Here is a 14,973-nt window from a genome sequence, read left to right on the forward strand (position 1 = left end):
ATGGGATGTAATGGGATGGGATGAGATGGGATGGGATGGGATATGATAGGATGTGATGTAATGGGATGGGATGGGATGTGATGGGATGTGAAAGGACGTAGTGGGATAGGATGGGATGGGATGGAATGGAATGTGATTGGATGTTTAGAGCCATGGATTTCCATTAGTGGTGATAGTCTTCCTCTAAGCCTAGTACACACGATGAGATTATCGGATGAATGATCGTCTGTTTTTTTTTGCATGCTAGTCTCCATATTGAATGTGAAAAGATTGCTACAATATGAAAACTTCCATACGACAGTAAAAGTGATGTAATGTATTGTAGTGTATTTGTATTGTGTTTTAGTATTTTTTATTGTGTTGTAGTGTAGTTGTATTGTGTTGTAATCTAGTTGTATTGTGTTGTAGTGCATTTGTATTGTGTTGTAATATTTTGTATTGTGTTGTAGTGTTTTTGTATTGTGTTGTAGTATTTTGTATTGTGTTGTAGTGTATTTGTATTGTGTTATATTGTGTTGTAGTGCATTTGTATTGTGTTGTAATATTTTGTATTGTGTTGTAGTGTATTTGTATTGTGTTATATTGTGTTGTAGTGCATTTGTATTGTGTTGTAATATTTTGTATTGTGTTGTAGTATTTTGTATTGTGTTGTAGTGTATTTGTATTGTGTTATATTGTGTTGTAGTGTATTTGTATTGTGTTGTAGTGTATTTGTAGTGTGTTGTAGTTTATTTGTAGTGTGTCGTATTGTGTTGTAGTGTATTTGTATTGTGTTGCATTGTGTTGTAGTGTATTTGTATTGTATTTTGGAACGACAACTGTACTAATTAAGCGAAAATTGTATGATCTGGTATTGTATGAGAAAACGTTTTGCGTTTGTCCGTCGGATGACAGCTGTGTACTAACGATCAGATTATTGTACGATTGTATAGAAAGCGTTATTTTCCGTGCGTATTCTCATGGTGCGTACGAGGCTTTAGGCTGAGATCAGGTGTGACGGAGTGAGCGCATATTTTGTACAGCAGCCCGTTGATTTCCATAGTGAGCTCTATGCCTATCCCTGACCCTTTTCCAAAAAAAGCGCGGCGCTGAGGCGCATCACACTTGGTCAGCATGCGTTTTGGTGCTGGAAAGGCGCATGTTATGATGAGCAATGAATAGTAGTGGTTGTATGTGGAAGGTGTGATTCCAGCCTGATATGTGGAGGATTTCCCAGGCTGGGAGGACAGATGAGGGGGTCTAGGGTTACTATAGGAGGTGCCAGGATTTAACCCTCCCCACCCCCCCTCCTCTATATAAGCCGAGCCTCGTCCTCCGCACACAGACCTATGATGAGTGAATGAGGAGCGGAGCTCACCCTTCCTTCTCCATATCACACACACTCACTCATCCTTCCATCCTTCCTTCCTTCCTCCCTCCGCATGGATCCGTCCTCCAGTAGTTGTATGAGGAGCGCTCCGTCCTGGGGATGTATGAGAGGTCCTCAGGGGGAGCTCAGCTCTCCTCTTCTCCCCTATCATCATCAGCAACTCTCCTTCTTCCCGCAGAAGCCGGACTACACTTCCTCCTACCCGGACTTCTCCGCTCCCTGCCTGGCCACCGCTCCACATACCTACCCAGAGCACACCTACCTCCCCACCGACTGGTCCTCCGAGGTCAGGAGGAGACTCAACCCCGAGATGGCCCTGGGCTCCGGGGACCTGGACAGCAGCAGCCCCAACCTCATCGATGGATCGGGCTGTATCGATGAGGAGGAGGACTATGGGGGTCCCAAGAAGGGGGCCAAGAGGAAAAAGGAGAGCCAAGGTCAGTCCCGTCTCATGTGTATCACCTGTCTGTGTGTATGGGGGTATCAGGGGACTCGTACAACTTTTTATGGGGGGTCACCGGGACAGAAATCTACCAATGGGGACACCAAACCTGGACATACACACAGGGATTTATTTCATTTAGCAGATCTGTCTTATCAAATTAGGTCATTCTATTATTCTGTTATAATCTTATTATGTTAGTATATTCTGTTCTTATCTTATTCTATTATTTTATTCTTATCTTATTCTATTCTATTATTATCTTATTCACTTAGTATATTCTAATATATTATTATTATTTTATTTTTATGTTCTTACTATATTCTATTATCATTTTCCTAACTTATTATATTAGTGTATTTTATTATTCTATTAACATATTATTATCTTATTATTATATTCTAATCTTATTTTATTAGTAGTTTCTATCATTCTTTTATTATATTCTATTATTATAGTCCTAACTATTTTATTATTCTATTAATATATTATTATCTTATTATCTTTTAGTATTGCATTCTAATCTTGTTATATTAGTATACTCTATTATTATATTAGTGCATTCTATTATTCTATTGTTATATTCTAATCATATTATAATAGTATATTCTATTATTATATTCGTATCCTATTTTATTGATATATTATACTATTATATTATTATTTTCTAATCATATTATATTAACATATTATATCATTTTATATTATTATATTACTATATTCTATATTCTAATCATATTATATTAATATATTATATTATAAATTATATTGGTCAATTATAATAATATTATATATTATTCTATTCTAATCCTATTATATTAATATATTATATTATTATATTATTATATTCTAATCGTATTATATTAATATAGTATAGTATTTTATTATTATATTCTAATCATATTTTTATATTAATCTATTATATTATTATCTTATTATATTCTAATCATATTATATTAATAAATTATGTTACTCTATAATTATATTCTAATCGTAATTATATTAATATAGTATAGTATTCTATTGTTATGTTCTAATCATATTATATTAATATATTCTATTATTATATTCTAATCATATTATATTAATATAATATATTATTATCTTATTATATTCTAATCATATTATAATAATATATTATGTTACTCTATAATTATATTCTAATGGTATTATATTAATATATTATATTACTCTATTATTATATTCTAATCCTATTATATTGGTATATTCTATTATTTAATTATTATATTTTAATCCTAGTATATTGGTATACTCTACTATTCCATTTTTATATTCTAATCCTAGTATATTAGTATATTCTATTATTCCTTTATTATATTTTAATCCTAGTATATTAGTATACTCTATTATTCCATTATTATATTCTAATCCTAGTATATTGGTATACTCTATTATTCTATTATTATATTTGAATCCTAGTATATTAGTATACTCTATTATTCTATTGGCATGTTCCAATCTTATTGTATAATATTATTGAATTTTGATAGCCAACCCCACAAGCAGCCCCCAAACAGCGGCTGCATCTGATTGGATGGAGCCAGTATACAGCCACCCATTTTCCGCCCCGCTCTTTCAATGAATTCAAGTGATGTTAGGCAGGATAGGGGCAACCTTCGGAGACAATTTTGGTCAGTTTATCAGGGACCAGGTGAAATTTGTACAGTGCATAACCAGCGTTCATTCATTAGATATTCTGATCATTAGTAAGGTCAATTTGACATTCGTTTTTCATCACAGTGAGCCCTGGCTCACAACAGTGTGATTTTCATGCGATTTGACAGTTCACATTCACACGACAAGTCGCACCCCATTCGTGGCAATGGAACAGTTCAAACTGTTGTGACTCAAGCTGTTTCCGCACTACTTTTCTACGATATCATTGCGACTTGCATTGACTTCTGTTAAATGAAGTCACAAGCCGCAATGAAATCACACATCAAAATTGCACGGATCTGCGTCTCTGATATAGTGCTGGAGTAGTGCGATTTCAAAGCCACACTGGTGTGAACCAGGGCTTACCAGAAAATTGGATGCAAAGTTTTTGTCGAACAGTGTGTGTGTTTTTTGTTCAGGAAAGTCCATTCATTACTAAATCGAATGTAACTTTCCTACGAACAGCACTTGTCAAGCTGTGAAATGTACAGAGAATTTTCATGTGAAAATCTATAAGTGTATGAGACATCTACTAAGTTCTGGTTGTGTATCTAGGACAGAAATCTACCTAACGTCGCCATACACAGAATGATCTTATATACAATGGCATTGTCATCTGACTTACTGTCCAGGAGAAACTTACAATTGGAAGATCAAAAAGACCATTTGTTGTCGGTGCCGTCGCACTGATTCGGTCAAGGTCGTTGCCGGTAATAGGCGATGATATAGCATGCGATTTGACATGTCAAATCGCATTTCTAGACAGCAGTTAACCTGTGAAGATGCCTCTACTGTATGCAAGTCATACACTCTACAATTTATTTTAGATTTGCCAAACCTATTAAAATAAGGATACACCTGAACAATCCATTCAATTTGTGTCAAGTCACACAGACCCTGGCGCTACATAGTTGTTGGTAAATCGAAAGGATTGTACAAGTGACCGTTAATGCTCATATCGATCTATCTGCTTTCCTACAATTACATTTTCCATCCAGGCCAATCATAACAATTTTAATGGAATCCATCGGTTTTGCTAAAAATCGATCAATGACACCGTATTTGTCTTTTGGATAATCCATAGATGTGATCATAGTGTCCGATTCTGTGATGAAATCATTAAGTGTATGGCCACCATAGGGGCACATAGGGAAAAAAATAACACCTTGACCGTTGTTCTTACCATTTCCTCCTCTGTCAAAAAGAAACATTTGGCTGGAGATAGACTTTGTTTCCTGGCTGTACCATTACCTGCGCTGCCTGTGTCGGTCTGCGGGGTCCCCTCTGCACACTGTCCTTCCGCCGATCAGCCCCTCTATCACTATAGGACACAGTGGTGAGATGAGTCCCCTCTGCACACTGTCCTTCCCTCGGTAAGCCCCTCTATCACTATGGGACACAGTGGTGAGATGGGTCCCCTCTGCACACTGTCCTTCCACCGATCAGCCCCTCTATCACTATAGGACACAGTGGTGAGATGAGTCCCCTCTGCACACTGTCCTTCCGCCGATCAGCCCCTCTATCACTATAGGACACAGTGTTGAGATGGGTCCCCTCTGCACACTGTCCTTCCCCCAGTAAGCCCCTCTATCACTATAGGACACAGTGTTGAGATGGGTCCCCTCTGCACACTGTCCTTCCCCCGGTAAGCCCCTCTATCACTATGGGACACAGTGGTGAGATGGGTCCCCTCTGCACACTGTCCTTCCCCCGGTAAGCCCCTTTATCACTATGGGACACAGTGGTGAGATAGGTCCCCTCTGCACAATTTTCTTTCCCCAGGTAAGCCCCTCTATCACTATAGGACACAGTGGTGAGATGGGTCCCCTCTGCACACTGTCCTTCCACCGATCAGCCCCTCTATCACTATAGGACACAGTGGTGAGATGGGTCCCCTCTGCACACTGTCCTTCTCCCGGTAAGCCCCTCTATCACTATAGGACACAGTGGTGAGATGGTGTCTATGGATACGTCTGACACTTCCATGAGTGTCAGTCTGCGGGATCTCCTCTGCACACTGTCCTTCTGCCGATCAGCCCCTCTATCACTAGAGGACACAGTGGTGAGATGGGTCCCCTCTGCACACTGTCCTTCCCCCAGTAAGCCCCTCTATCACTTTAGGACACAGTGGTGAGATGGGTCCCCTCTGCACACTGTCCATCCCCCAGTAAGCCCCTCTATCACTATAGGACACAGTGTTGAGATGGGTCCCCTCTGCACACTGTCCTTCCCCCGGTAAGCCCCTCTATCACTATGGGACACAGTGGTGAGATGGGTCCCCTCTGCACACTGTCCTTCCCCCGGTAAGCCCCTCTATCACTATGGGACACAGTGGTGAGATGGGTCCCCTCTGCATACTGTCCTTCCCCCGGTAAGCCCCCCTATCACTATGGAACACAGTGGTGAGATGGGTCCTCTCTGCACACTGTCCTTCCCCCGGTAAGCCCCTCTATCACTATTGGACACAGTGGTGAGATGGGTCCCCTCTGCACACTGTCCTTCTCCCGGTAAGCCCCTCTATCACTATGGGACACAGTGGTGAGATGGGTCCCCTCTGCACACTGTCCTTCCCCCGGTCAGCCCCTCTATCACTATAGGACACAGTGGTGAGATGGGTCCCCTCTGCACACTGTCCTTCCGCCGATCAGCCCCTCTATCACTATGGGACACAGTGGTGAGATGGGTCCCCTCTGCACACTGTCCTTCCCCCAGTAAGCCCCTCTATCACTATAGGACACAGTGGTGAGATGGGTCCCCTCTGCACACTGTCCTTCCCCCAGTAAGCCCCTCTATCACTATAGGACACAGTGGTAAGATGGGTCCCCTCTGCACACTGTCCTTCCCCCAGTAAGCCCCTCTATCACTATAGGACACAGTGGTGAGATGGGTCTCCTCTGCACACTGTCCTTTCCGCCGATCAGCCCCTCTATCACTATAGGACACAGTGGTGAGATGGGTCCCCTCTGCACACTGTCCTTCCCCCGGTAAGCCCCTCTATCACTAGAGGACACAGTGGTGAGATGGGTCCCCTCTGCACACTGTCCTTCCCCCGGTAAGCCCCTCTATCACTATGGAACACAGTGGTGAGATGGGTCCTCTCTGCACACTGTCCTTCCCCCGGTAAGCCCCTCTATCACTATTGGACACAGTGGTGAGATGGGTCCCCTCTGCACACTGTCCTTCTCCCGGTAAGCCCCTCTATCACTATAGGACACAGTGGTGAGATGGTGTCTATGGATACGTCTGACACTTCCATGAGTGTCAGTCTGCGGGATCTCCTCTGCACACTGTCCTTCTGCCGATCAGCCCCTCTATCACTAGAGGACACAGTGGTGAGATGGGTCCCCTCTGCACACTGTCCTTCCCCCAGTAAGCCCCTCTATCACTATAGGACACAGTGGTGAGATGGGTCCCCTCTGCACACTGTCCATCCCCCAGTAAGCCCCTCTATCACTATAGGACACAGTGTTGAGATGGGTCCCCTCTGCACACTGTCCTTCCCCCGGTAAGCCCCTCTATCACTATGGGACACAGTGGTGAGATGGGTCCCCTCTGCACACTGTCCTTCCCCCGGTAAGCCCCTCTATCACTATGGGACACAGTGGTGAGATGGGTCCCCTCTGCATACTGTCCTTCCCCCGGTAAGCCCCCCTATCACTATGGAACACAGTGGTGAGATGGGTCCTCTCTGCACACTGTCCTTCCCCCGGTAAGCCCCTCTATCACTATTGGACACAGTGGTGAGATGGGTCCCCTCTGCACACTGTCCTTCTCCCGGTAAGCCCCTCTATCACTATGGGACACAGTGGTGAGATGGGTCCCCTCTGCACACTGTCCTTCCCCCGGTCAGCCCCTCTATCACTATAGGACACAGTGGTGAGATGGGTCCCCTCTGCACACTGTCCTTCCGCCGATCAGCCCCTCTATCACTATGGGACACAGTGGTGAGATGGGTCCCCTCTGCACACTGTCCTTCCCCCAGTAAGCCCCTCTATCACTATAGGACACAGTGGTGAGATGGGTCCCCTCTGCACACTGTCCTTCCCCCAGTAAGCCCCTCTATCACTATAGGACACAGTGGTGAGATGGTGTCTATGGATACGTCTGACACTTCCATGAGTGTCAGTCTGCGGGATCTCCTCTGCACACTGTCCTTCTGCCGATCAGCCCCTCTATCACTAGAGGACACAGTGGTGAGATGGGTCCCCTCTGCACACTGTCCTTCCCCCAGTAAGCCCCTCTATCACTATAGGACACAGTGGTGAGATGGGTCCCCTCTGCACACTGTCCATCCCCCAGTAAGCCCCTCTATCACTATAGGACACAGTGTTGAGATGGGTCCCCTCTGCACACTGTCCTTCCCCCGGTAAGCCCCTCTATCACTATGGGACACAGTGGTGAGATGGGTCCCCTCTGCACACTGTCCTTCCCCCGGTAAGCCCCTCTATCACTATGGGACACAGTGGTGAGATGGGTCCCCTCTGCATACTGTCCTTCCCCCGGTAAGCCCCCCTATCACTATGGAACACAGTGGTGAGATGGGTCCTCTCTGCACACTGTCCTTCCCCCGGTAAGCCCCTCTATCACTATTGGACACAGTGGTGAGATGGGTCCCCTCTGCACACTGTCCTTCTCCCGGTAAGCCCCTCTATCACTATGGGACACAGTGGTGAGATGGGTCCCCTCTGCACACTGTCCTTTCCCCGGTCAGCCCCTCTATCACTATAGGACACAGTGGTGAGATGGGTCCCCTCTGCACACTGTCCTTCCGCCGATCAGCCCCTCTATCACTATGGGACACAGTGGTGAGATGGGTCCCCTCTGCACACTGTCCTTCCCCCAGTAAGCCCCTCTATCACTATAGGACACAGTGGTGAGATGGGTCCCCTCTGCACACTGTCCTTCCCCCAGTAAGCCCCTCTATCACTATAGGACACAGTGGTAAGATGGGTCCCCTCTGCACACTGTCCTTCCCCCAGTAAGCCCCTCTATCACTATAGGACACAGTGGTGAGATGGGTCTCCTCTGCACACTGTCCTTTCCGCCGATCAGCCCCTCTATCACTATAGGACACAGTGGTGAGATGGGTCCCCTCTGCACACTGTCCTTCCCCCGGTAAGCCCCTCTATCACTAGAGGACACAGTGGTGAGATGGGTCCCCTCTGCACACTGTCCTTCCCCCGGTAAGCCCCTCTATCACTATGGAACACAGTGGTGAGATGGGTCCTCTCTGCACACTGTCCTTCCCCCGGTAAGCCCCTCTATCACTATTGGACACAGTGGTGAGATGGGTCCCCTCTGCACACTGTCCTTCTCCCGGTAAGCCCCTCTATCACTATGGGACACAGTGGTGAGATGGGTCCCCTCTGCACACTGTCCTTCCCCCGGTCAGCCCCTCTATCACTATAGGACACAGTGGTGAGATGGGTCCCCTCTGCACACTGTCCTTCTCCCGATCAGCCCCTCTATCACTATGGGACACAGTGGTGAGATGGGTCCCCTCTGCACACTGTCCTTCCCCCAGTAAGCCCCTCTATCACTATAGGACACAGTGGTGAGATGTGTCCCCTCTGCACACTGTCCTTCCCCCAGTAAGCCCCTCTATCACTATAGGACACAGTGGTAAGATGGGTCCCCTCTGCACACTGTCCTTCCCCCAGTAAGCCCCTCTATCACTATAGGACACAGTGGTGAGATGGGTCCCCTCTGCACACTGTCCTTCCCCCGGTAAGCCCCTCTATCACTAGAGGACACAGTGGTGAGATGGGTCCCCTCTGCACACTGTCCTTCCCCCGGTAAGCCCCTCTATCACTATGGCACACAGTGGTGAGATGGGTCCCCTCTGCATACTGTCCTTCCCCCGGTAAGCCCCTCTATCACTATAGGACACAGTGGTGAGATGGGTCCCCTCTGCACACTGTCCTTCTCCCGGTAAGCCCCTCTATCACTATGGGACACAGTGGTGAGATGGGTCCCCTCTGCACACTGTCCTTCCCCCGGTCAGCCCCTCTATCACTATAGGACACAGTGGTGAGATGGGTCCCCTCTGCACACTGTCCTTCCCCCGGTCAGCCCCTCTATCACTATAGGACACAGTGGTGAGATGGGTCCCCTCTGCACACTGTCCTTCCGCCGATCAGCCCCTCTATCACTATAGGACACAGTGGTGAGATGGGTCCCCTCTGCACACTGTCCTTCCCCCAGTAAGCCCCTCTATCACTATAGGACACAGTGGTGAGATGGGTCTCCTCTGCACACTGTCCTTCCGCCGATCAGCCCCTCTATCACTATAGGACACAGTGGTGAGATGGGTCCCCTCTGCACACTGTCCTTCCCCCGGTAAGCCCCTCTATCACTAGAGGACACAGTGGTGAGATGGGTCCCCTCTGCACACTGTCCTTCCCCCGGTAAGCCCCTCTATCACTATAGGACACAGTGGTGAGATGGGTCCCCTCTGCACACTGTCCTTTCCCCGGTAAGCCCCTCTATCACTATGGGACACAGTGGTGAGATGGGTCCCCTCTGCACACTGTCCTTTCCCCGGTAAGCCCCTCTATCACTATAGGACACAGTGGTGAGATGGGTCCCCTCTGCACACTGTCCTTTCCCCGGTAAGCCCCTCTATCACTATAGGACACAGTGGTGAGATGGGTCCCCTCTGCACACTGTCCTTCCCCCGGTAAGCCCCTCTATCACTATGGGACACAGTGGTGAGATGGGTCCCCTCTGCACACTGTCCCTCCCCCGGTAAGCCCCTCTATCACTATGGGACACAGTGGTGAGATGGGTCCCCTCTGTACACTGTCCTTCCCCCGGTCAGCCCCTCTATCACTATAGGACTTTGTACCAAGAATTCTATGTACCAACGACGTTCTCTGCTCAGAGCTGTCTAAAAAAAAAAAAAAATGCTGGCAAATGTTTGTCAACATTTCTCAGTGCTGAGATAACTATACACAAAGTATATTTTGGTTCTTTTAGAAGATCAAAGGGATGAACTTCGATTTGTAAATGAGGTCAGTTCAAGACCAGGCTTTTTTTCTGACACTTGTTGCTTACAAGTTAAAATCAATATTTTATGAAAATCCTTAGGATCCCCAAACATATATATATATATATATATATATATATATATATATAGCAGAGACCCTAGAGAATAAAACAGCAATTGTTGCAATACTTTACGTATTTGTGCAGCGGTCTTTCAAACACATTTTTTTGGGAAAAAATACACTTTAATTATAAAAAAATAAAACTAAACAGTAACGTTAGCCCAATTTTTTTGTATAATGTGAAAGATGATGTTGCGCCGCGAGAATCGTGATCTTTATTGTAAGCAAAGCAAATTGTGATTCTCATTTTAGCCAGAATGGTGCAGCTCTAGCAGGTAGTAGTGCTAACATTCGGTAAAGTTCATGCAATTATCGGTGACATGTTTATGTGACTGATTGCAGACGCAGCATGCTTCAGATGAGCAGCAGTATTTTTTTTCCTGTCCTTCTGAAAGGGGATCTCCAATCAATCGCACATTGCTTCTCCCTGATCCCGAGTACAGGATATGATCTGGTGATTGCCTGATTAATACCACCATCATACATGGGGGGGGGGGGGAGATTTACCAAAACTGGAGCACACAGAATCTGGTGCAGCTCTGCATTGTAACCAATCAGCTTCTAACTTCAGCTCATTCAATTAAAGGGGTTGTACAGCCTCATTGTTCTTCATCTTAATGTTTTCTATGCATTAAGGTGAAGAACCTTCTGTGCTGCAGCCCCCCTACCCCCTTTTTCTTATTTGAGTCCACAGAGCGCTTAAAGTGGAGTTCCACCCAAAAATGGAACTTACGCTTTTTGGAACCCTCCCCCCTCCGATGTCACATTTGGCACCTTTCAGGGGGGAGGGGGGAGCAGATACCTGTGTAATACAGGTATTTGCTCCCACTTCCGGGCATAGATATGGGTATCCATGCCACGTCTTTCGTACCCCCGCTCTCTGTTGGGAGACACACAGGTCCCAGATCACAGCAGGGACCAGTGAAATCACGCAGCGTTACGCGCGCATGTGCAGTAGGAAGTGAAGCTGCAAGGCTTCACTTCCTGATTCCCTTCCCAAAGATGCTGGCGGCAGCACCCGATAGATCGACTTCTGGTGCCGACATTGCGGGCTTCCTGGATAGGTAAGTGTCCTTATTTTAAAAGTCAGCGGCTGCAGTATTTGTTCAACAAATTCAGCGGACCTTCGTTTTAAGCTCTACTTTTTTCGGAAGAGAATTCTCTATGCCATCTGCCTCAACACTTGGCCCTCTTCTCACGTCCTTGCATCTGTACATTATCTTAGAAGTGTGGTGCCAGTGATCAGTTTGTCCAAGTGCCGAGTCTTAAGTCTCATACACACGTCAGACTTCAAACAAACTTTTCCGTGGATTTTTGTTTGAAGGGCGTTGGCCGTGAACTTGGTATGTATACACACGGCAGGACTTTTTCAACAACCTTCCCAAAATCACATTTTTTTTTTAGCTCCTTTCTGCTCTTTACCGCCACCTTTTGGTCAACTTCTGCTATTTTTGGTGATTTTAACATTGGTTCTGAGCATACTTGTTTGTACTTTGGACAAAAGTCAGATGGACTCCTGTACACACGATAGGACTTTGCACCGTAGGACTTTTGTTGCCGAAAAGTTTGTTCGTTTGCAGAGCGAACTTTTGTCCAATGAAAACCGAATAAGTTTGTCCGATGGAGCGTTGAAATTCGGATTTTGTTGAAAACGTGCTAATTTTGAAGTTTGTTGTCAAAAAGTCCGACCGTGTGTATGGGCCTTAAGGCTCCATTCACATTAGCGCGTCCACAAAGTCTCATGATGTCCAGTGCGACCTCTGGAGCGCTACTTCGATGTGACTTTTTGCGCGATTTTGATCCGACTTTCCATTCTATGGATCAAAGTTGCATCAAAAGTCACACCAAAGAAGTGCAGGCACCTTTTCAAAGTCACTGCGAAATGAAGTTGCCCAGATTTGAACGGATGCCATTGAAAAGAACGGGGTGCGATTTGTCATGCAACTTTGATGTCCAAAGTCGCATAAGGAATTGCACAAGTGTGAAAAGAGCCTAAGGAAAAAAAAAGTCTCATCCTGCAGGGAATGTTATACTTTGCTATAAAAACAACTCCTAGGGTTTGGCCCCCCAGGTCCGTTCAGACTGACATCTTTTCTTAGTCTTAGCTGCCTTGTGTTTATCATTTCAGTCTGATTGAATAGTTTACATATTGTCCTGCTTGATCTTTACCAGTATATTTGATATACTACATTGGAATTTGTATTGTGGAGAACATGTGCCAGAGGTTGTTAGGGTTGTTAGGGGTTCCTTTGGGCAAAGGGCACTTTCTGCTACTCAGATAAGTTAACACTGAAAACAATGATCTTTTTCACTATTGATTCACTTATGATTGGTTAACAGGTTTTTTTATTCTCAATAGGAGAACTCTGAGGCCTTGTACACACGACCGAGGAACTCGACGGGCGAAACACATCGTTTTCCTTGTCGAGTTCCTTGTTAGGCTGTTGAGGAACTCGACAAGGCAAGTTTCTCCATTCCTGTCGAGGAAAAAGAAGACATGCTCTCTTTTTGGCTCGACGGGATCCTCGACAGTTTCATCGTCGAAAAATGTACACACGACCGGTTTCCACGGCAAAATGAGACCTGAGAGCTGATTGGAGGGAAGGGACACACCCTCCTTCACATAGCTAACAGGAACAGAGCTGAGGCTGTCAATCAGCTCCCCTGTCACCATTTTTACCTTGGTGTCAGGAAAACTTGTAAAAGGTGATTCGTGCTGATAGCAGAGGACAGCAGATAGAAATGACACACCGTGCTCTGGATTGAGACTAGTACACACTATAGAGGGATATGCTTTGTTCATGTCTGATGTTTACAACCACTTTAAACCTTGTTTACTGGCCTGAAACCCTTGTCTAAGGTATGTTTATAAAATGTTTATACAATGCCTGGTATGCAAAGGCTTTAAACAAGCTTAATATTATTTTTTTACAATGTGAAAGGCAGGAGGAACTTGGTGGACATCAATTTGTCAATCTCTACACCTAATGAACCCAGAAAGCAATGTGTATTTTGTCACTTTTTGTTTCAGAGCCATCACTCCTCGGCTACTGTAGCCAGAGAAGCAGAAAATCAAGCGCAGTGGGTGTTGATTTACTAAAACTAGAGAGAGCAAGATCTGGTGCAGCTCTGCATGGTAGCCAATCAGCTTCCAGGTTTTATTAGGAAAGCTTAATTGAGCAAGCTGAAGGTAGAAGCTGATTGGCTCCCATGCACAGCTGCACCAGATTTTACAGTCTCCAGTTCTAGTAAATAAAACCCTCGCTATGTGCTTGATTAGCTGCGGTGGGGGGCAGGGGAGACATTGGGAATCTACCAGAGACCATCTCGTGTCTCCATAAAGAGTACCTGTCATCTGCCCAAAGATATCACATAGTGGGCTTGTTAGCCTCTTTGTAAGAGCAATAAAGTTACATTTAAAAAAGGATTACAAAATAAATTCTAATAATAAAATAAAACATTGAAAGCACCTCTCACTCACTTGCCTTATATCCTCCAGCTCATGTTGTGGCCGTATCCATCATATGTGTGGGCATGTGTAGCTCAGTTCCTTTTTCTTCCTGGTTTTTAGGGAGAGGTGCATGCTGGGCAATTTGTAGACACAGTAATGCCCAGAGACTCCTGGGAAATGAGTGTCATCATTTCCCAGGAGGCAATGGGGTCTTAGGACAGGAAGTTGAACCACCTAGGACCAGGAACTAGGCAGATTACAAAATCTACCTAGTAACAGCCAGATAGAAGTGAGTAAAAAAAATATATATATATAATTTTTACATTAAAGGGAAGCTGTTAATAGAAAGTACATTTTTTAGGGTGGAACTCCGCTTTAATGTTAAACTGATAACCTGTAAAGACTTTTAAAACCTCACCTATGAAGGTTTTGGGTACCAGAGCTGATCTCACGAGCGCAGTGTTAAGGCTTGACTTGTTTGGTATCTCTTTATAGTCATTTCCCTAAATAATAAAGTTTTCTAAATTTGAATTTACTGGACACAACTCCATCTTTTATATTTTAGCCCAAAAATGGGTGTCTGTTTGCATTATAATTTTAGTGTATTTTTTTCAGTAAATATGCATTTGCACAAATGTTGTGCAAGAAATTGCAACAGCCACCATTTTATTCTCTGCTTTCAGAAAATATCTAACTTTAGGGGGGGGGGGGTGAAAGTAATTTATCTCAATCACATTTTCACATGTGTTAAAATTAAAAAAATACGAGTAATCTCAGCCTGCCGAACGTTGTGTGTTGGCAATGTGGGATTGTTGTCTGTATTTTCCTCCAGGTGTCATTAGGAAATCCTATAGAGAAGGAGCATTGCCAAATGCTGACATGTGTAAAAAATGAGTGGAACCTTCCAGCCAACGAACCTTCTTTT

The 14,973-nt window shown here is 45.0% G+C and overlaps 1 protein-coding gene across 1 annotated transcript in view; it reads left to right on the top strand.

Moving 5' to 3' along the window:
* Positions 1 to 1,334: 1,334 nt before the first annotated feature.
* Positions 1,335 to 14,973, top strand: part of MEOX1 (mesenchyme homeobox 1) — a 106,764-nt gene continuing 93,125 nt past the window's right edge. Inside the window, exon 1 of the mRNA XM_040329711.1 lies at positions 1,335 to 1,806. Within this exon, the coding sequence (XP_040185645.1) occupies positions 1,422 to 1,806 (385 nt within the window). The 5' untranslated portion in view covers positions 1,335 to 1,421. The remainder of the gene's footprint in view (positions 1,807 to 14,973) is intronic.

Source organism: Rana temporaria, chromosome 12 (genome assembly GCF_905171775.1).
Source record: "Rana temporaria chromosome 12, aRanTem1.1, whole genome shotgun sequence".
In the NCBI taxonomy this organism is placed as follows: Eukaryota; Metazoa; Chordata; class Amphibia; order Anura; family Ranidae; genus Rana; species Rana temporaria.